General features: G+C 37.4%; 3 protein-coding genes across 10 annotated transcripts; 1 reads left to right on the top strand and 2 right to left on the bottom strand.

Moving 5' to 3' along the window:
- Nucleotides 1-1,119: 1,119 nt before the first annotated feature.
- On the bottom strand, nt 1,120-7,682 carry grk1a (G protein-coupled receptor kinase 1 a). The gene is made up of 7 exons (XM_041986576.1): nt 6,808-7,682; nt 6,331-6,458; nt 5,172-5,329; nt 3,917-4,000; nt 2,891-3,015; nt 2,339-2,540; nt 1,120-1,814 (listed from the first exon to the last, which is right to left on the bottom strand). Exons 1-7 carry the CDS (start codon nt 7,507-7,509, stop codon nt 1,525-1,527), a joined length of 1,689 nt encoding a protein of 562 aa, XP_041842510.1. The 5' UTR covers nt 7,510-7,682; the 3' UTR covers nt 1,120-1,524.
- A 1,753-nt stretch (nt 7,683-9,435) lies between these two features.
- tmco3 (transmembrane and coiled-coil domains 3) lies at nt 9,436-20,050 on the bottom strand. 6 transcript variants are annotated; one of them, XM_041984284.1, is made up of 15 exons: nt 19,937-20,050; nt 17,861-17,985; nt 16,732-17,045; nt 16,221-16,388; nt 15,108-15,287; nt 14,804-15,004; nt 14,523-14,651; nt 14,316-14,408; nt 13,984-14,170; nt 13,332-13,449; nt 13,017-13,212; nt 12,727-12,877; nt 12,545-12,624; nt 12,311-12,460; nt 9,436-11,196 (listed from the first exon to the last, which is right to left on the bottom strand). In XM_041984284.1, exons 3-15 carry the CDS (start codon nt 16,987-16,989, stop codon nt 11,083-11,085), a joined length of 2,025 nt encoding a protein of 674 aa, XP_041840218.1. In that variant the 5' UTR covers nt 16,990-17,045; nt 17,861-17,985; nt 19,937-20,050; the 3' UTR covers nt 9,436-11,082. The 6 variants fall into 6 exon arrangements, with proteins under 6 accessions (XP_041840218.1, XP_041840192.1, XP_041840226.1 ...); XM_041984258.1 differs by lacking the exon at nt 19,937-20,050 and adding an exon at nt 18,621-18,741; XM_041984292.1 differs by lacking the exon at nt 19,937-20,050 and adding an exon at nt 18,621-18,670 and having other exon boundaries at nt 17,861-17,982.
- dcun1d2b (DCN1, defective in cullin neddylation 1, domain containing 2b) lies at nt 18,727-25,615 on the top strand. 3 transcript variants are annotated; one of them, XM_041984334.1, is made up of 7 exons: nt 18,727-18,866; nt 20,597-20,813; nt 20,926-21,094; nt 21,331-21,461; nt 21,569-21,651; nt 21,888-21,984; nt 23,398-25,615. In XM_041984334.1, the coding sequence occupies exons 2-7, from the start codon at nt 20,639-20,641 to the stop codon at nt 23,475-23,477; spliced, it is 735 nt and encodes a 244-aa protein (XP_041840268.1). In that variant the 5' UTR covers nt 18,727-18,866; nt 20,597-20,638; the 3' UTR covers nt 23,478-25,615. The 3 variants fall into 3 exon arrangements, with proteins under 3 accessions (XP_041840268.1, XP_041840250.1, XP_041840260.1); XM_041984316.1 differs by lacking the exon at nt 18,727-18,866 and adding an exon at nt 19,620-19,709; XM_041984326.1 differs by lacking the exon at nt 18,727-18,866 and adding an exon at nt 19,976-20,057.
- The last annotated feature ends 208 nt before the right edge of the window (nt 25,616-25,823 follow it).

Below are 25,823 nucleotides of genomic sequence, written 5' to 3'. Positions count from 1 at the left end.
CTATTTTCTCCAACTTAATATATACACAACCACTTGTATGTATGAGATTATTAAGGTGTGGGAGTCCTGTTGGATGTTTCATTTTCAATGCTTTGGTGAGCAACAGCAACAGGAGTACTGAAGAGAATTACAAAACAAGAAAATATTAACCATTCTTAACCTTTGCTGTGAGTGCTTTTCTTAGATGTTACATCATACAGCAATCATGAGTGCATCCTTGTACAATATTTGCTCTTATACAAAAATTAAAATATTTGATCATGAGAATTTAAATTTGTTGATATAAAAAGGGTCAGTGCACATGTCATTATTAAGATTTAAATTAGTCTATAACTTTGTCTTTACATGTATGTCTTTCTTTTTAAATCCTCCACACTGTAGAGTGTTAAGTAAAAATATTGCTCAAATTTCAACAGAAATTCTTTAAGCTGGAGAATTTTTCTTGGTGTTTCTTTTAAATACTCCTAATATTCAGATCAGAGCAGGCAATATATTGACAGACCTTCTTGTTTTTACTTATTTATTTGGAAACTCAGTTTATTTTAGATCATTATAATGCTGAAAAATTCCTCCCATTTCTGGATTTTCTGGAGACAGGGTTTTCTCTTGTGAGCAATAATTTTCACATTGTGTCATCTATAAATGTCACTTTCATTCATTATAGAAGTGTTCTCTTCTTTCATTTATTGTATATGGGCTTTTTTAATGTTGGTAATCAACACAAGCAAAAAGAAAACTTCACATGGGAAATTTTGACCATCTATGAATGAAATGATCTGCAACCAGCGCACAAGATTAAAAAGTGTATATACTTACATAAAGGTTAAATTCCTTCTTTCTGGGGTGTTACAAAAAAAAAAAAAAAAAAACAGTCTGACTTTTAATGCAAAATATTTATTTAAATTCATGAAAATTTCTGCAGTACAGGTTTCTGCTTGTTTACATTTTTGAAGCTTTAAAACTATTAGAATACATTAAAAACGCAAAACAGTAGCATTCATGTCGTGTCACCAACAGTTATTCATTGAAATCTATTTCAGAAGGTTTAAAGTCATGGTTACTGGTTGCAAAGGAACCCCCACCCAAAAGAAAAAATGAGAGCGAGAGAGAAAGAGAAAAATATAGTGAAATATAAGAAAAGTAAATGTTTTTTTTGTTGTTTTTTTTGCTGTTCATTCATACAGAGACAAAAAATGACTCATTCACTCATGTAAAACTCTTAGTAGTATTATTGTAAGAAACAGATAATTACATAATAAAAGAGATTGTTAGATTTTCTTTAAATAAAGAATTAAACTATGAAGCTTTGGCCTAGCAATCCAGCAAAGATGTACGCAAATATTGCAATACCTCAATAAATATTGTATTATGTTTTGGAGCTGCACTGCTTGTAAATTTAGAGAAAACAAATCATTGCCGACATTCATTCCCCCTTCAGTCCACCACCAACCACTTGCATGGAAAGTGCTCAACATAAAACAGTTCATGTAAAATCATCTTTTAATAGCATTACATTGTAAACTCTCATGACAGCGTGCATGTGGATGACTTTGGCTGCTCCAAGATGGATTCACGCCGCAGGTCGTTAGGCAAAGCTCCACCTGGGCCCCAGATTGTGAGCTCTCCGTAGATCCCAGTCTCAATCATCTCTTCTTGCCAGGGGATGGAGATGTTCCCTGAGGCGAACTCGTCAAAAAAATCATTGTCTGTGGCTTCCAGCTGCACGCCTTTGACTGTGGAGAAGGCCCCAACATGATCCAGGTCCTTGGCATACACTGTCTTGGAGTCTGGCACAAAAGGGGGTGTCAGAATCCCTGAAGAGACACAACACAGCATGGTTCAGCAAAGGATATTCACCAAGGTGTTTAAAACAATTGTTCATGTTAAAAACTGCTGACTGGTGCATGAAAAATCTACACAACTTTCATCCACCAAATACTATAATCTGATTTTCTGGGCATTGGCTGGATGAGGTAACTGTTCCAGGAATTGAATGATCACTTCTGAGTCCTTGTCAATTATATTTTTTATTATGTAAACTCGAAGTTTTAACCATGACACACTAATGCACATGAGTCCAGCTCTAAACAAACCATAACATTATTACATCAAACCTAAAAATGGAAGAAGCTCAGTCACGGTGTTTCTTGCAACAAAATCCATAAGTTCACAATGACTATGAAATAAATAAATTTATTGCAGTAAGTTGTTTATAGGATTTAAAAAAAAAAAAGCAGAACAGAAACAGAAAATAAGAAGGATAAGATATGAAGAGACAAACCCCAGGTGGCTAACTGCTGTTAAACTGATCGCACATTTGTTTCTGTCTGAATCAGACCTGCATCCAGTTTCCTCCAGTTGAGCTGGCTGAAGAAAGGGTGTGCTCTCAGCTCGTCACATGACCCATCCTTGAAACCAAGCCTCTTGTCGACCTCTTTGCACAGCAGACCCTCACAGATGGACTTGGCATGCTCACTGAACGTCTCTGGATAAGTTACAGGATCGTTCAGTATCCGCTGCTTCACCACCTTGTTCTCCACCTGATGAAATAATCCAAACCTGCATGGTCAGTTTATTATTTAACATATTCTAACTGTAATTACTAAAAAGAATAATCCCGTCCTGCATATATTTCCATCCTTCTTTTTGATCATCAGGCAGCATGAGAGGATGTGTAGGAAAAATTTTGTCTATTGCATCATTCAATGAAATTTTAAGTTTGGGCTTGTTACAGCAGTGCCGTCATCAAGCTACAATTCGGCAAGACTAAGCTATTAAAATCTGTGCAGTCATAATGGTTAAAAAAAGCAGATTTAAGCACATTAGCTAAGCAAAATTAGCTGATGTGCAGTTTACCTACGCAGCTCAAAAGAAAGAATTTGCTGTCTACCTTCTCTCCTCTGGTCCTAAATGGCCCCTTGGCAGCCAGAAACTCGTAGAGAGTGACCCCCAGAGTGAAATAATCCACAGAGTAGTCATACTCCTCTCCTTTCAGGAGCTCTGGAGCCATGAAACCTTCAAGTGACAGAAAGGAGGTCACAAACTTCAGTCAGAGAAAGCTTGATATTAACATACTCAGAAAATTTAAAAAGTTTCCTAAAATGCAACTTAGATGTATATATAGTTCATCAAAATCTGTAAAAATTTGTCAGCCAAAATTTGTTAAGTAGCTGAGCCTCTATCCAACAGATAAGTATTAGGAAAATTATTTTCAATAGAAAATTTACTAACCGAATCTAAAAATTGATGGCAACAGCATATACACACAAATAAAAATATTGAGAGACACATGAATGGCTAGAGCTCTGGAGCCTCCTGGACTGAACCGGGAGCCAGTAACAGTCTGAAATAGCATTGCATAGTAAGATTACTTTTAAAGAGTCAACTGTCAATTTTAAGCAGCCCAACATTTTAAACTTGTGGTGCCATCTTCCAGGGTGATGATGCACAGCTTCAAATAGCTATAACAGTTGTTTTTTTTTGTTTGTTTGTTTGTTTGTTTGTTTGTTTTTAATAATGTGATATAAAAAAGCACAGCAGTGATGTTAAACAAATTAAATGACCCTCACAATCGCCATATCTTTAGAAAAACAAACATATCCAGCAAGTATAGAAATGTGTCTCACTACCATCATCCCTGATTAAGTTTGAACAAGTTCTGTTTGAAGAATAGATGAAAATTCCCATTGCCACTTTCTAATTCTTGGAAAACACAAATAATTCTGAATGGATTAAAGCAGCATGTAAACGGTCAGCAGAGGATAAACATGCCAAAGGTGAAATGTCACATTTTTATTGTGGACTTAGAAAGGGGCTCTGTTGAACCCAGTGTTATGCAAACTGTAGGCTAATCAGATAAATGACATTTAAGGATATGTGTTTTGTTTGGTTTTGTTTTTATTTTTTTTAACCTTACCTGGAGTACCGGCATAGCCCTTGATTTTGAACTGATCGTCTGCCAGCTCCACAGCCAGACCAAGGTCAGAGATACGTACATTACCTGTGAATAAAAAGCAGGATAATGTCAACAACTGTGCACATTGGAGATAGCAAAATAGACATGCATGAGCCTTAGACTCACTTTAAAGAATGTGCTAACTCAGAGATATACGCATGTTTATCACTTGGTGTATTTTCCAGCATGTACACGTAATACTAAATTGGAGATTTGTTCAAAATCAAAAGGCTGTTTGTCTTTGCTGTAATTTGCCAAAAATGTCTCTATGATTTCTCTTATGCAATAAATTCACATTTAGCTTAATATTTTAATGAGATGTGAGAGATAACCAGAAGAGATCTTTAAGTATAATTAACGTGAAGTATAATTAACGTGAAGCTTAGAGTGTAGGAGATGATTAGCTTGGCTAACAGCTAACATGATTCCTCAAAGAAGTGATAAAACAATTATATGTTAGTTCTATATGTTTTTTTGTTGTTGTTTTTTTTTTGTTTGTTTGTTTGTGACTTAATTAACCTACATTAAGTAAGTTGTAAATACATTTTAAGGTGCTGGTATCTAGATTTGGTTACATTTGGACAAAGCTTAGCTAGCTGCTCCCATCTCTGAGTTTTTAAGCTAACATCAAACTTAGCCAACTGTCTCCTGGTTCCAGCTGCATGAACTGATAAGAAAAATTAAATAATTTCCTCCATCTCTCTACATAAAAAGTAAAAGTGAAATTTCTTAAATATAGAATTATTTAATTAATGCTACCAGTACCAACACTCATATAAACACTGTTTTCAAGCAAATGTTCATTGTAGCAAGGCGTTAACTCAAGATAGTCCAAGTCCTGATAATCACAGATAAGTACTGCGCTTAGTGATTAATACACAGTCAGGCAGTACGTATGTACTACACACAGTGATTCAAACGGGCAGATTCAGGTCCACACTTTTACAGGGAATGCTGGACCTTGGATCAAAAGTCAAAAAGACTCATAGTAATTAAAAATCTGCACTTCCTTTAACACTACTTTAGCTATGTTTGTCAGTGCCAGCAAGTCAGGTTGTGGATCAATTACTGTTAAATGAACTGATGACTGCGAGTCATCAGACAATCAGACAATGAGATTATAAGTTACACTACATTTAATTGAGAAGATCTTGCTACAATGCTTACGACAGTGATGTAAGGACTATAAGTGTAAGTCTAACTATAAGTTTCTGACCTTCATTGTCCAACAGTACGTTCTCTGGTTTGAGGTCTCTATAGATGATCCTCTTCTGATGGAGGTGCTCCAAGCCCTGGATGATCTGTGCAGCATAGTAACAGGCCCGTGGCTCATCAAAACCTGGGTTGTTCTCATCCACATTGTAAATGTGATACCTAGAAGAACATTATGAACTTTTATTACAAAGCGATAGTATGTGCTATCAACAAATATAAAAAAAAGGTTGACATGTGTAGATATTGATGCATGGCATAACTTTAAAAACAATCTGATAAACTCTGGAAAAGATTGTGAAACCACCTTGAGGAAACTTGAAAGACAAGATTCAAAGTTTAAAATGTATGTCAGTATGGTATTCAGGGTCCTAAATTAACACTTGACACTCTCCCAAATGGTCAAAATGATAAATTAAACAAATCATTTTAGTTTTTCCTTGCAATGCTATCACTACATTTCCCACGAATACTACTACATGACATAAAATACATCACTTGCTGTGTGATCATTTTTGTCTAAACAAATGGCAGCTTAATGAGGAGCAAAATTCGTATTGCTAAATGACTGGTAGAGCAAGAAAACAAAAATGGTAGATATAAAGAAGAAGGCTGGTTCCAAGAGAAGAAAAGAGATAGGGGATAATGTTCATGACAAAAGAGGAGCTGAGACAAAGAAAAACAAGATGTTTGATACCAAATGGCTTTTGGGTAGTGAGTGGCTGGTGTTTGAAAAGGGAAAAAACTGAATGTAATGTAATGTAAATTCTGCTGCATCTACACAGTAGGAAAAAAAATCAATGAATCATTTTATCATTGGGTCAAATAATTTTAAGATAGAGACTAAACTAGAAACTACCCAATCACCTGGACATTCTAAAGACATAGACTCGTTAACAAAAAAGAAGAAAACAAGAAATGCGTTATTAAATGCTTTCAGTTGCACTATTCTGGCTCATTTCCCCGAAAGAAATATGTTTAGTGGAAATTTTGCTTTGCTGGTAACTATATGGCTCTACCAGCTACATTGGCTGGTGATCATAGAGTCCTGAGGGTATTGTAAATATTTGCATTTAAAAATATTCCAATTAAAGCAAACCCATGTCAGTCAATAGGGACATGAAAAAAACAACAAAACAATAGTGTTCAGCAGAAGGTCAAACCTTAGGTCTCCTCCATTCATGATGGTCATGACCAGACACAACTCGGTTTTGGTCTGAAAGGCGTAAGCCAAAGAGACAATGAACCTGCTGTGGACCCGAGCCAGGATCCTTTTTTCTACCATCGCCCCCTGCAGGCAGGAGAGGACATCAGATACAAGAAGTTATATGAAGCAGATAAATGAAGATATATATCATATATATTATCATTCCTATTACCAATGTTACCATCTGATAATATTGAAGCTTTTCTGTTATTAGAAATGGAGATGTTGATATTGCTGGCCTCTTAATATTATGGGTCCTTATAAAAGTGTCAGGATTGGCATTTCATAAGGAGATCAAAATGTACTAATGCTGAGGGGACTAATCATATAAGCCCACGGGGCCTTATCATCTGCAAGGTTCCATCTAGATACTGACTGATATCTGGAGAGGATTACATGCATACAGCAAATAAGGCTGAATCAACACTCCTACCTCATGTCCTTTTCTCTTCTTCAGCCGCTTCTTGTTTAGCTTTTTACAGGCATACAGTTTTCCCGTAGCTCTCATCTGACAGGCAGACACTTCACCAAACCCCCCCTTACCCAATACACGGAAATCTAAAAACCAATCCTCAGCTACAGGTTGCATTTCCAGCCACTTCCACTGCAGGAACCTCTTCAGATACATGCTCTCCAGGAAGAAAGTGTAGGGTACTTCCTTTAGAAAGTCCATCACGCTGTCCAGAGTTTCATTGAAAAGATCATCCCCCGCCTCTTGGTGTTTCTCTTTGACCTTTGTGATGCCATTTTCTGGCAAAAAGGGACAGTAGTGCTTAGCGTCAGGCTCCATGTACCGAGACAAGATCTTGCTTGCTTTCTTGACTCTGTCTTCATCCTCAGCCAAGTTATATTCCTCAATATCCTTCCACAGACGACAAGGGCCCTTATACTCATTATTGGAGTCTAAAAACTCCTGGAAAAGACGTTTTCCGATGGGCTGGTCCACACAAACTGTTTGGAAGCCGAGGTCCAATGTCTCTCGCAGGCCTTCACACACTGTGATGTGTGGCAGCTTCAAGCGAGCATGGTATTTCTTGTCTCGGTTGGCTGCAGGGTTGGCAGTGCCATCAAAGCTCCCACGGGCAGAGATGTAGGCAGAGTTGGCCACCACTGTTGTCAGGCCACCAATATCCATGGTGACACTTTGAAAAAGAGAGGCAGCAAGACGGAAAAATGTGAGAACCAGCAAAAGCTACAGAGAAAATTTGTTACAGGAAGGCAGAAGTGAAGATGAAATCTCAAGAAGAGGCCGAAGATGAGGAAATCTCAAAAAGAACTATGTGGCTGGAAAGTGGATTATATTATTTTGTATTCTTCCTTTATATTCTTCTTCCTTTTGAAATTCAGACGCAAAGTTTATCATGCAGACAACCACAGAGAGCTCAGTGACTTCCCTCAGAGAGGTGATCACTAAAACTGAGTCCCCTCTCTTCCCTTCACACACATGCAGATCTACCTGACTCATCACCTTATCTCAAAGGGATTTATCCACCCTGTATATCTGTAAGGCTTTATCCTGTGCTAACCCATGTGCATGTTGTAAGAAATAATAGGGGACGTAAGAGGGGAAAAAGTGGAGAGGTAGGCAGAAACAGCAACAACAACAAAAAACATGACAAGAAGGGAAAGGAGGAAAATACATGGCATGCATGTTGTGGGCTGGAAATAAGAGGAATGCAGTGAAACCGAGAAACAAAGTGGAGTGCCAAGCTCATACTATTTTAGTCTGACTAGACAAGTCTTGACACCTGGAGTTCTGAGCTGTGAAAAAATATATAATAGAAAAAATATAATGTTAACTTCAAATGAATAAAAACAAGCACTTGGTTGAGAAAAAAAGGCAATCAATTTTTTTCCTAAATCAGTGTGAAGGGAAAAACAACCTAAATTGAAATTCATTTTTAGACTTTGGACTTTTTTGTTTTGATTCAACCCTTTAAAAGCTGTTAGTGAAAACCAAAAAGCTTCCAGATTATGCTACTAATGATACACTTACATGAAGACAAACCTATCAGGGGCAGTGTAGAGTCAAACACTGTGGTTTAAGATTTCAGCATACTTGTTAATTATAGCTAAGTACACACAAAGATGAGCTAAAGCTGATGTTAATGACGTATATCTTTGGCAATAAGCTCAATGATAAACTTTTATTCCCTGAAATATGACAGAAGATTATATCATAAGTTCATATTTTTATGGCTTCAGAAAAGTATCAAACTAGCCTTAAAATACCCTTTTGGCTCTGCCATTTACTCACTTCAGAGTTTTACAACTTTTCATTGTGCTATATTGCTTCATCTTGGATTGGTGGAGGAATCAGTGCTTTTATAAAACCTTCTCACCACAATAAATGCAGATATTGTTTACCTTTTCTTTTGACTACTAATATAGTAAAAATAAAATAAAAAATTAATTAATTAAAAAATACCAAATGTGCCTTTGGAGTATCATGATAAATGTATTTAAATTACATAAAATACTTTCTTTAAAAGTTTGTATTTGTTGGTCATTTTCAGTTTTATTGTGATATATTTCAGATCAACTGAAGCTAAATTTGTTCTAATGAAATAAATAAAAAGTAGACACAACTCATCCCTGAGCTACAAACTGTCCTCCCCTTAATAGGATGATGATGGTGGTGAGGTTTCTAAGAGATGTGCTGACTGTAAAGTTTGTAGGTTATCAGCTTACACAGAACAAGTCTGCTTGCATGCTCACACACACATACACACACACACACACACAAACACGTGTAGGTTTGTCTGTCACACCTGACTTCCTCAGCTTTTGGGGGTCAGATCTTTCCTTGAAAAAGCTTATTGTGCTGCGATCAGACCAGTTATATTTTATCACGTGGATTCATCTACATGAACCCGTTAATTTATCTGCTTCTGTTTGGCTTCAGTGCAGAGAGTATTGGACAAGGGACGCACACTTTACACTTTTATCTCAGATCTTACATAACATTTAAGAACAGAAGAAATACACTTGATATAAACTTAAATGTTGTAAACTTAATTTACCCAAAGAAATTCACAAACCACACACACACAAAAAAGAATGAAAGCACCTTTTTGTTTTATTTAATAAATAAATGAAAATTTCCACTACTCTCAAAATAAACAGACATATGGGAGAAAATGTCTGGTGTCTCATTTGTGGTCAACAGCACACTCATTTAAACTAACAGAGCCTCTCCATTAACATAATGAAGAAAAATATTTCACAATATTATTAACGTACACAGTAACATGTGGCATTGCACACATTTACATTGCACATGATTTACATCAGACAAGGATGCTTTGATCCCAATGAGAAATGTGCTTCCTTACAATTACACTCCGAAAGGCACACAAGTTTAACATCCACCAGTAACTAGTGCAGCGTTTATATTATATTTAAATGTCTCATCAGTAAATCAAGTCTCAGAGGTCATTCTGCTTCCAGGATTGTAGTTATTTGTGTACATTCTTAGTTTTTTAGTGCAGTGCAACATACCATGGTTTTCTAGAATGCAAGAAGGAAGATTTGTACACAGAATTAATAGATTTCTGAAAAACACTCAAGTGTTATAAAACTGATGTTCAGAGTAGTACAATGATCAGAATAAAATACAAAAAGCATTGATTAAATACAGCAGACAAGTATTTTGGTACAATCAGAGACAGTCAGTTATCAACAATATCCTACATCTGAATACAAAAAATCTATTACCAAAAATTCAGTAGAGACAGAGACAACTTTAAACTACAAGAAATGCTCCCTTAATAATAATAATAATAATCATAATCATAATAATAATTCACCTAATGGTAGAAGTGTGTTGTAGATGTGATTTCTACAAGGGAAAGTTTAAGGTTCAAAACACAACTAACTGGAAATACTGAGATTATCTCTGTGCTCTGTCCTAATGCTTACCATTAGGAGGGTCTGAACAGAAAAGAACTTTGTTTTTTTGTGCTTCTTTAAACTTTAAAGCAGTTGGGTTTTATATCAAGACAGCTGCAGACACTGTTAAGCATTTGAAGTAGTATTTCATTTATATCACCACTCTTGAAACTCATTTTCATCAGTTTAATGACTATCTGTCTGGGGAGAGAGACCAACATTTCCATGCTTCAGGTGTAGCCAGGAGACCACAAGGCCAAGGCTTTCTGTTCTGTGCACCTGTTACAGTTTAAATACATAAGATAAATCTGAAAAGCTGATAAAAGGCTGAACGTTTGGATAACAGCTGATGTTTTTGAGAGGTTTTCCCAGAATTGCGTCTCTTTTTCTCAACATTTTAACATGCATGCAAGGAATGAAAGCTTGAATGTGAATGGTCAGAATTTTGGCAAGTGGAATGCAGGGAATGTTTGTCCCATGTGCACAGATGTAGCATCTCTACATGTAGATATCCGCTCATTGAGATTAGGTTATTATTTAAAAATTATCTTAAAGCAGTCTTGCACCAACATTTTATATAACAACGGTAGAATGAACAGTACAAACCTAAAGACATTTCTGATGGTCTAAAGCAGGCTTTGAAAAAAAAAAAACACATCAAAATGTTTACAATGATTATTTTCTTCCTTGTGATGCAGGAGACTTCATTCAGTGACAAGAAATGGATGGAGCTTTGGTCAAACAGAAAAAAGAAGTAAGACTTGTGATGTGGCTGCAAAGTTTTTAAAACTCAGATGGGACTATTTTGGTCCTCTGGTCATGTGAGTGTTTTGCGTTCGGTGCGGGGAACCCATTTGTTTGTGGTAACTCTCCACAAAAGCGGAGCCAGCAGCAAACTGAGGGTGGTGACACTGAGAACCAGCAGGTACACCTGAGCAGAAGAAACAAAGACAGAAGACTTAAAAGCTGTACTTATTACCTTTTATTGGTACATTAGTATGTTTTATATCTACACTGTTTACACTCAACTAACTCGTGAAAATGAATTAAATGTTGTGTGTCAAATCGTCCTTGGACATGATTCACAATGATGAGGATTTTTTTTTAAAAAAAAGACTCATTTAGACACATCTTATTTTTTACTGCTCTATACAGCATTAAAAAAACCATCTGCAGTTCTGTTTTCTCTCCACAGATTCACATTCAGAAACAGTAGCACATACAACAACCTTAAAACCTTTAAATTTATACTTTAACAATCTTTTCCAAAGAGATAATTCATGATTTTATGTCAACACATATTTTCTGAAACTGTCTATTTAAAAGTTTTAACTCAATCATAATTTTAGAGACAAAGTCATTGCTAAAGGACATAAAGTGAATTGGCTACACTAAAGTTAATTAGTTTGTCAAAGCACAACTAAATAACATCGACTTTAATAACTTTGTCAGATTAGGAGAAACTGTCAACAATTAATGTTGTGCAGAGGCAGAGCTGAAGCACAGCAGAGTGAGGAAGGGGATCTCCAGTTTGAATTTGTTTAAATTTTCCAGTCTGGTCTAATCTGGTTTTATCTTTATTAACTGTGTTCTCTAAGTCACCAATTTCTGCAAGAAAGAAGTTGAGTTGAGAAAAAAATGATAAAAGTCTGTCTCAAACCTCTCAAATATTGTCAAGAATGGCTGCTTTTTAGTTTCGAACAAATTCAAATGAATATTTTGGGGTTTTGAAGGTTAGCAAGACAAAACAAGCCATTTGTCTGAACTTCTACATGATGTTAGCATTTCTGGCTCTCAGAATATAAAACAAGGATCCACTGGCAGCATTTTATACACCAAGCAGTTTCATAGGAATGAAACTATAATTAAAATGTTCATTATTTGCAGCGGTAAGTTTTATAGAACACCTTAAAAACAGGGTGGTTCAAACAGTTCACAATCAAGATTAAACAATAGTTCATGTAAATTAAGTAGAAATTATGATAAACATACGAAACAAATTCCAGCAGCAGAGATAAAAAAAATTCTACAAAGTTGTCACTAACCTCTCTGGAGATGATGCCTGCCCGACGTGCTCGGCTACCCAAGACAAAGGAGAACTCGCTGACCTGAGCCAGACCAGCTGAGACAATCCACCGAATGTGTCTGGAGCTTGGAGGCAAGATTACAGACAGTACCAATACAGCCATGATAAACTGGAAGGAAAAGGGGAGTCAGTGGAGTGCAAACAGAGACTGCAGTAGAAAATGCGCAGAAAAACAAAAAGATGCATGTTAAACCTTCATAATGACGAGTGTGAGTGTCAGCACCAGTAGAATGGTGAGTTCATACAGCACGAACGTCGGGAACACATGGAGACCTGCAGCATCACACAGACGCACAAGATGATTCAGTTTAATCTCACTGTAAATAATAGAAAAGTGAAGCACAATCTGTCAAAAAGGATCATGTTCTGTCTGACCAATAGAGGCAAAGAAGATGATGGCGAGGAAATCTCTGATTGGCTCAATGCAGCCCATGACCTCTACTGTGACCATGTGACCCTGTGAGGAAAGCAAAGCTCCAGCCAAGAAGCAGCCCAGCTCCATAGAAACATCCAGAAACTCTGTTATCTACAAAAACAACAGGAAAGAAAAACAGAAAACAAAACATAAAAACAGCTGATTTACAACAAGTAAAAAAAAAAACACTGCATTAAAGAACAATACGGAGAACAGAAAGACGAATAAATTATAACAACAAAAAGCATACCGTCAGCATGAAAAAAACAAAAGCTGCCATCCCCAGCACCAGGATCTCCTTGTTGCCTTTACTCTCAGCATGAAGTTTCTTGTAAAATGGACCAATCAGGAATGATTTGAGCAACAAACACAGCAGCAGTACAGCAGCCAGAGACAGCAGAACCTGTGCCAGCAGATATAGCACTCGCAGACCTCCGAACAGAAAGCTGAGGAGCACAGAGAGAACAACAAACTAACATACCTGTGTGTGTGTGTGTGTGTGTGTGTGTGTGTACTTTGAGGGTGGTGGACATGTAAAACAACAACAAAAAAAGGACAAGCTGACCTTTCCAAGTCTCCACTCTGTGCCTGAATCAGCGTCGGCATGACAGCAATGAAGAGGCCGAGTTGAACATCTTGCATCACTAACATCCCAAGGAGAACACTGCTGTAGTCCAGGTCACCTTTCACACACATAAACACAAGTCAAAACACTACCAACAAAAGTTCTTAGTAGAATTTTCTTACATATGTCACAATAATGTCAAACAACATTAGGCATTACTTGTGTGTCCTGATCTTTCATGCAATGTGTAGATCAACTAAAATAAAAATGAGAATGTGACTAAAGATCTATTTGCCTAACTAACCACTGTAAAATAAACTGAACTAATTACAACCAAATAAATCCCCCCAAAAAACAAATGTAATTCACCTACTGGCTTATTAGACTGAAGCTCTTTGCATGACTAAACACCACTGAAGGTAAGTAAGGAAACATGGTTTCAGGTTCACATGAACCTCCATATTGCTGCATGCCATTTTCATTTTACTGGAGTCATATGAACATAGCATTCAGTAAATGCTCATGTGTTTTTTATTTAAATGAGCTGGTAATCATCAACAGAACAAAGGAACAAAGCATGCTTATAATGCTGCAAAACTGTAGATTCGTTCACATCCCATATATAATATAAATGTTTACTATGTCTGCATACCTTCCTTGTCCACCCTACTTCCTCCCGCTAGAAATCGAGACACTAGTGGAGTGCTAGACAAGGACAGGCAAGTGGAAATGAAGACGGTCTGGGTGGGTCGAATATGAAGACATAGTCCCCACAACAATCCGGCCCCCACCATCAGCAGACACAGGTAGCATGACCCCTGAACTGAGGTCTTCCATACCTGGTCACAAATACCATATAATACTGATTAATATTTATTTTTTTCCAAACAACAAGTTTTTAGATTTAGGATTGCAGTGTTTGTGAACAAAAATAGAAAAATTGTCTTCATTTAAATTTTTTCTTTCAATACTTTTTTCATTTACCTTTTGAAGGCGCTCAGGTGAGAACTCCAGCCCCACCACGAACAGAGTGAAGAACACACCCAACTCCCCCAGAGTCTCCACCTGCACCATAGACTGAAAGACACACAACCAAACATAATCATGCACCCAGCACAAAGTACATGAAGGCTGGCATTATTCATTAATTATAATCTGATGTGCTTTTACCACACTCACACACACACACACCTTGATACTGTTGAGACCAGAGGGACCAAGCAGGACTCCACTGACGACATATCCAAACATGGGAGGAAGACCCACCAGAGTGCAAATCCAGCCACATGGCAGGGACAGCATCACCACTGACACCAGGTCCTGCACAAACATGTAGAAAACTTCCAGTAAGAGTTGGCTTAGTGAAATACTGAAAACTGTCATAGACTGTGTTGTTAAAGATGGAAAACAAATTAATACAACCTTTATTGTGCAGCCTGAATGCAATAAAAGCAGAAGAAGGAATAACTCACCTTAATGAAGTGATGGTCGGCTCTTGGCATTGTGGAGTCTCGTGGTTTGGTCAGAACATACTGGTTATTCTGTGAGTCAATGAGCATGCTCAGTCCCAGGTTATCCTCCACTTCTTTCAGTCTGGATTTGTTTTTCTTTTTCCCTCCATTCTCTTCATCTTCCTCCACTCTCAGCACTGCTTCTACATTCACTCCCTTCATCTAGACAATGAGCAGAAAATAACATCTGATGCGATACAACTAAATCTCCAAGTCATCTCCTGAATTATGAAACTGAGGTGTGTGGAAGGGTTCATTTACTGACCTGTTTGTTGTTGTCAAAGGCATGCTCTTCGATCTCCTCCTCTAGTCGGTCTGCTGCCTTCCTGACATCCTCCAGAATTTCATCCAACATGGACAGAGATTTGTTCTGGGTCAAAGCACTCTTAACAGCTTCCTGCTGGTGCTTCTCTGCAGCCACCAGCTCCACATATTCCTGTTCTTCCTGAAGGATGACAACAAATGGAGGCAAACGTTTGAGTGTACACTTAAAACAGAAAACTCATTATACATAGGCTCACACAGTGTACAGTTATTATAATATGTTGCTACCTTTACTGTAACTGGTGGACAACATGGTTAGTTTGCCAAGCACTGGTTACTCGAAATGATCAACTCAGACATGTTGCAGAAAGCTAAATAATTATATTAGTAGACTGACCGATCATAGCTCACCATTTTATCATAATAAGCTTGTGACAGTTGTTTAGTAAACCATGCAAATGAGTAAAATTGTTCTTATTACAGACCACAAGTGTGAATATGTCTTATTTTCAAGAGTTAAATGTCTTACAGAGTTAAATGTTTAAAACTTTAGACCCCTATTCAGCCAGTTTGAGCATTAAAAGATTTCTTAGATGAAAGTAATCATTCTGTGTAAAAAATTATATATATAAGCATATAAGCAAAAAAGAAAAATGATAAAGCAGACTCAAGAGAAAACTAAAACAAAGAAAAGGAAGAAATAAAATTTCAATTATAGAATATATTAAATTTTATATATAAAAATAAAAAGAATGACAGTGTTACCTAACTCTGTTCTGAGTCTGTATACTGTTCCTTAAATATGAGAAGCTAATTTTTTATAGATAAGTATCACTGTACCCCTGTCCTTCCTAGTGAAGCTAGAAAAAATAACCCTGGAAAAAAGCCATATATGCCTAAATACGTAATGTTGTGCATGGTTGTTTTGTGCAGACTATGTGAAAAATATTTAATTTTATTGGTTTGATTTGATATAATAAAAGAATATAGTCATTGAAGTTTATCCTATACTAAAGCAGATAAGACAGAATGCACCTTTCCTTAGCATTTAGAAAATGTGACCAGTTCTTTTCATGTTGAAATTGGAGTATCCATGGAAAAATAATGACTTTACCTTTATAGCTGCCTCCCTGAGGGCCTCCAGCCTTTGTCTGCTGCTCTCCTTCATGTTGACCACATCCCTATAGTCGCCCTGTAGCACCCTCTGTAGGCTGTGCACTGCCTGGAACACCAGGTGTTCACTCTCATTCAGCTCCTTCTGAAAAACCTCCAGAGTGTGAACCTTAATTGAGAAAGTGAGACACCACACAGTGAGTAAAGTGCAGTTTCTGGCATCCCCTTTTTTGCTGCAGCTGCCTTGCCTTGTCTTAGTGTGGCACAGTTCAAGCATCCCCATCCGAAATAATGGGAAGAAGGAGCATTGAGAAATATAATCTAAGAGTTTTGTCATTTCTAATATGAAAATATATTAGGAAGTGTCAACACACAGACAATATCTCTCACAGATTATGCACTAAAGAAAAGGGATGTATTATACAGCAAAAGATAGATTAAAAAAGTCTCTAGCAACTATCTGGTTTATGACTCCATTAGAAAACCTTCAGTGCTTGCTTTCTGTCTGGTACCTGGAAGTGTTTCTCTGGTTCTGAAAGGCCTTTATCTCGTCTAACTGCATCAGCAGCCGCTGTCAGCTTCTTGATAGCCACATTCTTCTGATTGAGGAGACCCACCAGCCGCTTGCAGTGTCTGGCCACCCAGCTGTGGCCGTGTGTGACCGCTTTATTCCTATATACCTTGATGGCATGATGAGCCATCTGGTCTTTCGACAGTACAGCGAGTGCCCCTGCCAGACCAAGGGACAGCAGCCAGCATACGCCCTGCATCCAAACTTCTGCTTTGGTCTTCACCAGGGTGAGAGGTTTGATGAAGACAACAAGACCTGGCAGCAGAAACAGAAAAGATGAAGACATTCTAGCTAAAGTTAAGTAGACAACTATACATTTAGATGCCAATTATTAATAATACATTTATGATCTTATGTGTTCTTTTACCCTTTTTTTTTTTTTTTTTTTTTTTTACAGAAAATCACACAAATACAACAGCTAACCATTAACTATTTATTCATACAGTAATTATTTGGTTTTCAAGGCTGCTTGTTCTATATATCTGCTTCATGCCATTTGTATGATACTTATTTTTTATGTCTTTTACTGTGGTTTGATTGAGGTCTCCTGGCCTTCCATATACTGTCTTGGCCCCTCATAACAGGAATAAGTATTATGAATATTATAATTTTCCAAATTACGTGCATGTTTTTGGAAAGTGAAAGTAAGCTGGAGTACCTGGGAAGAATTCAGGTATGCATAAGGTGAACATGCAAACTTTACAAAGAAGGACCCCAGCCATGTTTCACCAGGAACTTTATTGTTTCCTTATTGAAAATAATTTGAGGTATGAATGGGTTAAAGTGAGCTACTGCACCTTTTGTGCAAGCTGCAAGTTATTATTGTCATCTCCACAGGCATGCAATCTTTACATAAGGTGTGGCGATCCACCTGTGAGTTCACCAGACTACTTAGCCGAAAATAGCACCCTGACTAACATGTCACATTCTCGGTACTGCTAATTTCTTTTTCTTGCTAACATCTAATATGACATATCTTTTCATAATTGAAGAACAAAACTCAGCACCAATTTATTTTTTACACCAAACCTTTTAATACATGGCAACTTGCTTGAATGTTTTCAACTCACAGGCCAGCTGGATTGCACTTCTGAGAGCATGAATTAACAGTCCGGTCCTTCTTCCCTCCACTGGACTGCAGCTATTCTGCCAGTGTTGCTAGAAATTAGTAGCACTACTGTTCCATCTTGGACTGCTGAGAAAGAGAAACACACAAATACAAATACAAGGCCCTCAAGTGCACCTGTGCTGATAGAAACAGCAATAATAACACATTGTAGTATTTTTGTACAAGTCAAAGTACTACATTCTGTATTTTACTAAATTAGATCTGAACAGTAGACAATAGATTAATATAATAGTTGATCAATTATTATTATTAATGAATTAATATAGAAAAAATGGTATAGTTTGCTTTTATGTACTTTGGTAGTTTCATCACATAATATAAAATAATGCAAAAAATGTATCTAAACATTTAGTCACAAATAACTATAGATGATGACCTAAGTGGAATACACAATGCAACATCTGATTTTTAAAAGTGGACATTTTTAAGTATAAAGTTGCAGTAAAATGCATATCACCTGAACTTACTGTTAGCTTATAGAACACTAGCAGGAGGTATTTTAATTAAAAAAAAACAAACAGGAATCTTAAACAAGCAAAAGTGAAGTAAAATACACTAATAAATACGAAACACACCCTAAACGGAACGCATCCCAAACACGAATTAGACATACCAGAAAACCCCATGCTCGGTTAAATCGTAGAAATGTCCGATCACAGATTACTCAGTGGAGACAGATGAGTAAAGAAAGCTGCTGCTACCTTTGAAATGACAACCATCCTCGTTCTCAACTCTACGACTGCAAGAGACGCAGCAGCCGAAGAAGAAGAAAAAGTGGAAATGAACAATCGTGTTTTTATGCCGCACCACCACCAACACCCCTCCTCCCCTGCCACATAGCCGAGACCAGCGGCAGTTCAGGCGTTCCTGTTTTTACTTTGCGACTAACTTCACGATTGCTCCGACTTCCAGCCGTTGATGACAGTGTCAACAGAGGGCAGGCTAAGGTGAGTAGAACTACTGTCGATAAAATCAGTAGAGGCTGGAAATATTTCACCTCCGTTTAAAAGATTTTTTGCTTTAAATCGGATTTTATTTTTGTTTTGGGGTTTGTAAGTAACGCCAAATTAGCCCCTGGAGCTGTCAGACCAGTTGCAGCCCGCTGAGTAGTACACAAAGTACACAACGTTACTGTAGCGAACACAGTTTTGCTAACACGAGCAAATAAAATGAACATTACCAGCATTAACTTTTTTAAATAGCCCTTTAAATAAACACGAATCTAAACAAAATAACAATTTAATTATATTCTGAATGTAGTCATGTCGCTATCATTTCTATCACCGGATTACTTCCGAAACATCTAATCAGATTTGATATGGGAGTTGTAGTTTTCAGATGTTTTGTTTTTTCAGTGGAATGGGTCCGGTACTTTGAAACGGTGACAGCATCTCACGGTTTAATTTTATATTTACACATACAGAGTAATGTTTTATATCATATTATTTACTTTAAATATAAACTAATTTATTGAGAACTGTTAGGAAGTTGAGTTTTCGTCGATTGTTCATACAAAACACTCATTTTGATCCGAGGTGGTACAAGGAAGTTTACCTTTAAAATGATTATCAGTAAAAGACGTATTGATTATTTTAAGTGCTTTGTTGAAAAGTCTTTTTTATCAGAAACTGCGAGGCTAATGTTTTAACGGCACAGGGCCTGTTGACTCACAGTTCTCAAAAACTGCATTTCCCATGATTCTAAGGAATCTGCGGTAGCGCAGTTCTCCTCGCGCAGGCGTGGTAGGAGTATTTGATATCAACTTGGCCAAAACAGCCGGTGATAAAATGGTAGGTAATATTTTATAAACTGAATTTGACAGAGTTGTTTAGGCCGTTCAACAAGTCTCCATATTTATAACGACTGTCACGAGCATTTGCTGGGCTCCGCGAGATGGTGGGATCAGGGTGTCCTTAGCCAAGTGTCGCATTGCCAGAGTGATGTGTGTCAGTGATATAAGAGAAATGGAAGGTCGGCTGGTATTTTGAGATCGGACACTTGCACTTGAATTACGTACCTTTCCCTTTTTGGTTTCTCGCCTCTGCTGCTGCTCCAGGAGGAGAGCCCGCTGGATCAAAAGCTCCATGTCCAAGGAGAACTGGGTCACCAAACACTTGCCTGTCTCGGTTTGATATCGGGTGGGTCAGGTCTGCGATTCTGCAAAGACGTGCAACCCTCCCAATATCCATTGTTGATTTGTTAACTAACAGAACGTTGTGGCGCTGCTTTTGAAAGTGACAGTATTTTCGTTGACATGCTAACCTATACATTGTTGTACAAATGTTTTTAATTATATACAGGCATCACTAACCACAACCGTCCTCGCATTGTAAAGTATAGAGTATTTGTTTTTATTGAAAGTCCTGGTTTGAAAGGAAATTATTTCTTGGCACTATACTAAAGCTAAACTTCACATGCATGTCTTTGCATCCCAATGATGATTATGATCAAACTAAAGAAGAAAATCTCATGGTCTTGCAATCACAATAGTTATATGATCACGGACTTTGTAGTGGTGTAATTATTTACAGTTGTCTAAAATTTAATATCTTTAACTGTGTCCTGTGTCCAAAATGTGACTTTAATTCATGTTATAATACAGAGGATATTGCGCACTTACATGGTGTGTTAGAGTTTATGTAACCTGTATTCATCTGTGTGCCGGCTTGTTGTGCAGAACAAGTTGAAGTCATCACAGAAGGACAAGGTTCGGCAGTTCATGTCCTTCACACAGGCAGGGGAGAGGACAGCTGTGTACTGCCTGACACAGAATGACTGGAAACTAGAAGTCGCCACAGACAACTACTTCCAGAACCCTGACCTCTTTTACAAAGAATTCATGAAAACCTCAGTGGACCGCAAGAAGCTGGAACAGCTCTACAACAGATATAAAGGCAAGTGTTAGACAGGGGCATTGGCTCTTCATTTCATCAAACTAAATGCTTACATGATCACGGTTTGCTTTGTTCTGTCTGTATTGCTAACTCCTTTCAGCTATCTTTGCAGACCCCCACGATGAGAATAAGATAGGCATTGATGGAATCCAGCAGTTCTGCGATGACCTGACTCTGGACCCAGCAAGCATGAGCATACTTGTGGTGGCATGGAAGTTCAGAGCAGCCACACAGTGCGAGTTTAGCAGGAAGGAGTTCCTGGATGGCATGGGAGAGCTAGGGTTAGAAACGATGACACTGAAATGAACATTTCATGATAGATTGCTCATTTGACACAGCATACTTGGGTTTATGAAGTGTAATTTCATAAACATATTAACACAATAATGTGAAACACAACATGAAGTTGCAAACATTGCTAGCTAAAGGAGTATTTTTTTACTACTGAACATACTCTGATAAATGCGAGCCCCATGAGACTTCACATCTTTGTTGTTTCTGTCATTGTACCCTGTAGCTGTGACAGCCCTGAAAAACTCAAGGCCATCCTTCCTAGACTAGAGCAGGAGCTGAAAGACACTGGAAAGTTTAAAGACTTTTACCAGTTTACCTTCAATTTTGCCAAGAACCCAGGCCAAAAAGGTTTAGGTAAGCAGATAATGTGGGAAAAGGTTATCAATAACCCCCTTAAAAAAAGATTTGAATACTTCACCTTGTTTTTCATTTTAAAAACATTGCGTTCTTTTACTTTTTAGACCTAGAAATGGCTGTGGCTTACTGGAATCTAGTTCTCACGGGCCGATTTAAGTTCTTGGATCTGTGGAACCGCTTTTTGCTGGTGAGTATGGAAGTCTTAGTTTTTTTCCAGCTTAAAGTTTTTTTTACTTTATTGTGTTAAGTGGATATTCGAAGTGGATGGCAGCATTTTCTTTTTCCATCAGTTAAATACACAGATTATTTTGCCAAACATTATTATAGTGTTCAAACATTACCTTTTTAACAATATTAAAGTTAGAACATCTTCAATTAAGATAAAATAGAATTAAGATTAATCTTTTCCTGTGCTGTATTCAGGAGCATCACAAGCGGTCAATTCCCAAAGACACGTGGAACCTCCTTCTGGACTTTGGCAACATGATTGCGGATGACATGTCAAACTATGATGAAGAAGGTGAGTCTGTGGAGGCCACACAATGGTATCCTGAGTCAGATTTGGCCTGATCTGACTGGTCTGTGAGAGATAATGTGTTGTCAGTCATGTCTAAAATTTCTTGCATCCTTGAAGGGAGAGCCAAACAGAGGTGGTTTTTAATATTGATATTGTCTTGGATAAACTGATTTGCTCAGCTGGACAATAGATCTGTGTTAAAGGAACAGTGTGTAACAAAATTAATAGTCATTGACAAAAACATTTAATATATCATTAAAAACTGTGATTCTCTTGGCATCTAATCACTTTCCTAAAATAACTGTTGTGCTTTTATTAACTTAGAATGAGCCATTTATACCTACTTGCTGTGGGTCCACATGCATGGCAGCTGCCAAGTCTGTGCCACTATTTATACTACGGTGTTTCTTAATGGACAAACAACTCTCTGTAAAGTGAGAGCACTCTGAGCTTTAAAGCTAAGGCTCTGGTTTGTTTGATAGGTGCTAGAGCACTGTTTTGGGATAAAGTAAAAGAAATTTATAAGAAAACAGTACACAAGTACACAGTTTTAAGTATTTACCTGTAGTGCAGCCATTGCTACACCTGAGCAACTGAATCCACTTGCAGATGAAAACGTTAGGAAGAATTTTGGCCATTGATAGCCACCATCCTTTCACAACTGTTTAGCATTTGAAGTAATTTCTATGCTCATCTTCACCACTAAATGGGTTTTTTTCTTACATACATTACCTTCTTCTTTTTTTTTAAGATGCTTTGTTAAAAGTTATTCTTTTATTCATGTGGATATGCAGATGTGCATAGATCAGTGGTAAAACTGTGGGGTTGTGTAGCAAGAGGGACAGGTACAGCAGTGATCTGCAAAGACTTAACAAGTAGATGACCACACCCAAAGGGTTGGTGTAAATAGCATAGGGCTGGGGCCCGATTACTAGACCTTGGGGTATCCCAATATTAATGTGTAACCTTGAAAAAACCAGTCAGGTGCAGCTAAAACCAAGCATGTGTACAGATAGTAGGATGCCATTGTATAATATGTCAACAGTGTGGGCTTTTTATTTTTGAATCTGTATTCTAAGACATGCTGCTGACTTGGTGACTTCATTTAGGGCCTCTGTCACAAAAGCAGCATCTCAGTGCCAATCTTAAAGCTGGAAAGCTGGAAATATGAGACCTTTTTGAAAACCTGTCGTGACACTTGTTTTTAATCACCTTAGATAGGAATTGATATGATAAGACTAGTTGGATGGGGTGTTTGCTTTTGTTTTTTCTTTTTTTTTCTGAGGTGTTACCTGAGCATATTTAAATATATCTGCACGTTATTTTCATTTTTGTTGAACCTGTGTTCTTTTTTTACTTGTTTCACCTGCCGCATTAGGATTTAAACTAAGATTGCCCTTTTTGCTGTCTCCTCAGGGGCTTGGCCTGTCCTCATTGATGACTTTGTGGAGTTTGCTCGGCCAATTGTGACAGGGAACAAACACAACATGACATAATATTTGTTCATGCAGCCAATGGAGTTTGTTGCCTCCTTTTTTCCCCTCCTAAATGAGGTTTTAATATAAATGAGCCAAAAAGAGACTTCTTCTCAGGAAGTCTGTCTGCAGTTTTTCATAAAGATTGTTCTTCCAGCTGCATAAGATGCCTCGGATGTGGAGTGACCCAGAAAACCACTTTGGAAAGGAAAGCAGGAAGAGAATCAGTAGGGAAAAACAGGAAAAAAAACTAACATTTTTGTGCTCTGCAGGCCTGGACTGACTTTGGAACTGCAATATTAAAAGTAATGAGTATTACTAAGACTCATCACTAAGACTAACAATGGGGTTAGCTTTGAACTGTTGTTATGGACTCATAAACAAGCACTGTGAGAGTCAGTGAGCTTTTAGCAGATGCACAGGATTAAGATATGGATGCAGTAGGTAGTGGGCTCTTGCATTTGTGAATGGAGCAGTGTGTCAACAACTGCACGATTTGACATGTTACTATGAAGCAGTGCCATTGATATTGAGGAAAATGATCCATTTCCACAGGTTCTGAATGTGTGGCTCTCCATAACAATGAGAGCAGAAAAAATGTGAACTTGCTTGCTGTAGTATGTTTGTGTGTGTGTGTGTTTAGTGGGGATAAAATGTGTGTGTGTGGAGGGGGGAGGAGGGTCTTAGAAAATTAAGATACTGATTGACAGTAAAAATATTCAGATCTACATTTTGCTCTTCAACTGAGAATCAGAGAGTAGCATGCTTTTTGAGCTCAGCACCAGCAGAATCCCATTGTTACAGCTGTCAAGTATTTTTCTTTTAGATATCTTGAGAGAAAAAATGAATGACAGAACAGGTAAAACAAAAAACCTTTATAATCAAAATTAGTACCCAAGAAATATTTGCAAATGTATTTTTAAAATGTAAAAACATTGCAATATTTAGTTGAAATGTTTTTTTATTTTGCAGTGTGTAAATGTTTGTACTCTAAGAGAAACTGACTGGTATGTTGACTGTTTTGTATCTAGGTGAAGACTTATCACCTCTACAATCTGCACTGAGTTACACTTTTTATGTTGTAGGTTATTTTCTTTTAAATCAGCCAACACTTTATACAACTACAGAGCTATTCAGTTTACATAAAAGTAGTTTCACTTAGATTTTAATGTTAGTTTTGTTTTTCTTCAGTGAACTATATTGCAGCTTTGATTCTTTTAAGTGTTAATTTACACTGCTGGATCTTACTATGCCTGTAGGTCAATGGTGGCTCATTCACTGCCATCTATGGGTGGCAGAGTATTATAGCACTTGTCATTGTACTGTAAGCAGTTGCTACGTCCAAGACTTGAGCCTTTCTACTGATGGTAGTCAAGACCACAATACTTTTTACAAGATTTAGTGTTACTTTCTAGGTGTAATTATAAACACTAGACAAACCTGCTTATGTTAAATGCAACGTGACAGGAAATAGAGCTCAGGTAACCGTAATCTCCCAGTCAGGGTGAGCAGCAGTGTGGCTTCCTGTATTTACATCGGTGTTTGCCATGCTTTCTGTTCTAAACAACAAGACCGATCTTGTTCTGCCAGTTGTCACAATAATACATTTTCTTTTGCCTGTGTTCTAAGGATGGCGTATTTCCCTGTGTGATATTAAATTCTCATAATGATGTAACACTATGGTGGTATACATGAATGCATAAGTTCAAGGTTGAAATATCCATTTAGTAGCAAGAAAAAAGTGTCAGCAGGAGCTGATTAAAAGTGTCACATTGTTCAAAGTAACCAAGCAAGTTCAGCATGTTTCATTGAAATAGCCCTTATGAAGTGCCTCTGATTGTGTTGCAACTCTTCTGTTGAATGATAAAAGTTGTGCACAAACCTACCCAAGTCAAAGCAGTGAGATGTGTGATTGTGAGAAATTACATTGGCTGTGGTTTAGGAGCAAGAAAACATCTGGTAGTCGGTACAGTAATGTGTACTTTTAGCTTTTGGTACATTTTTAGTTGTCAAACGTGTAATCAACTGTTTCCAGTCATGCAGAGCAATCTTATCAAACCAGTATTATTTTTTGCCATCAAGAAATCAGCGATTTACAGATCAATATGTTTTGTTGCCTATGTTCAATAAAAAATATCAATAAAGCATGTAGATTTTGACAGTCTTGTAAAAGATGTCATTCTGTCCTTCACTTGTGTTGCACAGTAGATGTTTGTTGTATAGAACCTTGAATGATGATGATTAGGTGGACTATGTTGTGATAAAAACTGGTATCCCATGATTAAGGATGAAAATGTCAAGTATTTATAAAACTTGCAGCTCAAGTGTACCATAGGTCAGCGATCTGTGTATAGCCAATACAATCAT

This window comes from Melanotaenia boesemani, chromosome 1, assembly GCF_017639745.1.
Source record: "Melanotaenia boesemani isolate fMelBoe1 chromosome 1, fMelBoe1.pri, whole genome shotgun sequence".
Classification (NCBI taxonomy): Eukaryota; Metazoa; Chordata; class Actinopteri; order Atheriniformes; family Melanotaeniidae; genus Melanotaenia; species Melanotaenia boesemani.
Note: the sequence above shows the minus strand (reverse complement) of the source record. Positions and strands in the feature narration are given on the sequence as shown.

Coding starts and splice junctions, on each gene's coding strand:
- grk1a (XM_041986576.1), bottom strand. CDS start 7,509: ATGGATATTGGTGGCCTGACAACAGTGGTGGCCAACTCTGCCTACATC. Junction 6,459..6,807: donor AGAAGAGAAAAGGACATGAG/GTAGGAGTGTTG, acceptor TCCTGCCTGCAG/GGGGCGATGGTAGAAAAAAG. Junction 3,016..3,916: donor GGGCTATGCCGGTACTCCAG/GTAAGGTTAAAA, acceptor TGTCACTTGAAG/GTTTCATGGCTCCAGAGCTC.
- tmco3 (XM_041984284.1), bottom strand. CDS start 16,989: ATGCAGGGCGTATGCTGGCTGCTGTCCCTTGGTCTGGCAGGGGCACTC. Junction 13,450..13,983: donor AAGTAGGGTGGACAAGGAAG/GTATGCAGACAT, acceptor TGTGTGTGAAAG/GTGACCTGGACTACAGCAGT. Junction 12,461..12,544: donor TCACACTCGTCATTATGAAG/GTTTAACATGCA, acceptor TTTTCCTTCCAG/TTTATCATGGCTGTATTGGT.
- dcun1d2b (XM_041984316.1), top strand. Junction 21,652..21,887: donor TGTGGAACCGCTTTTTGCTG/GTGAGTATGGAA, acceptor TGCTGTATTCAG/GAGCATCACAAGCGGTCAAT. Junction 21,985..23,397: donor GTCAAACTATGATGAAGAAG/GTGAGTCTGTGG, acceptor CTGTCTCCTCAG/GGGCTTGGCCTGTCCTCATT.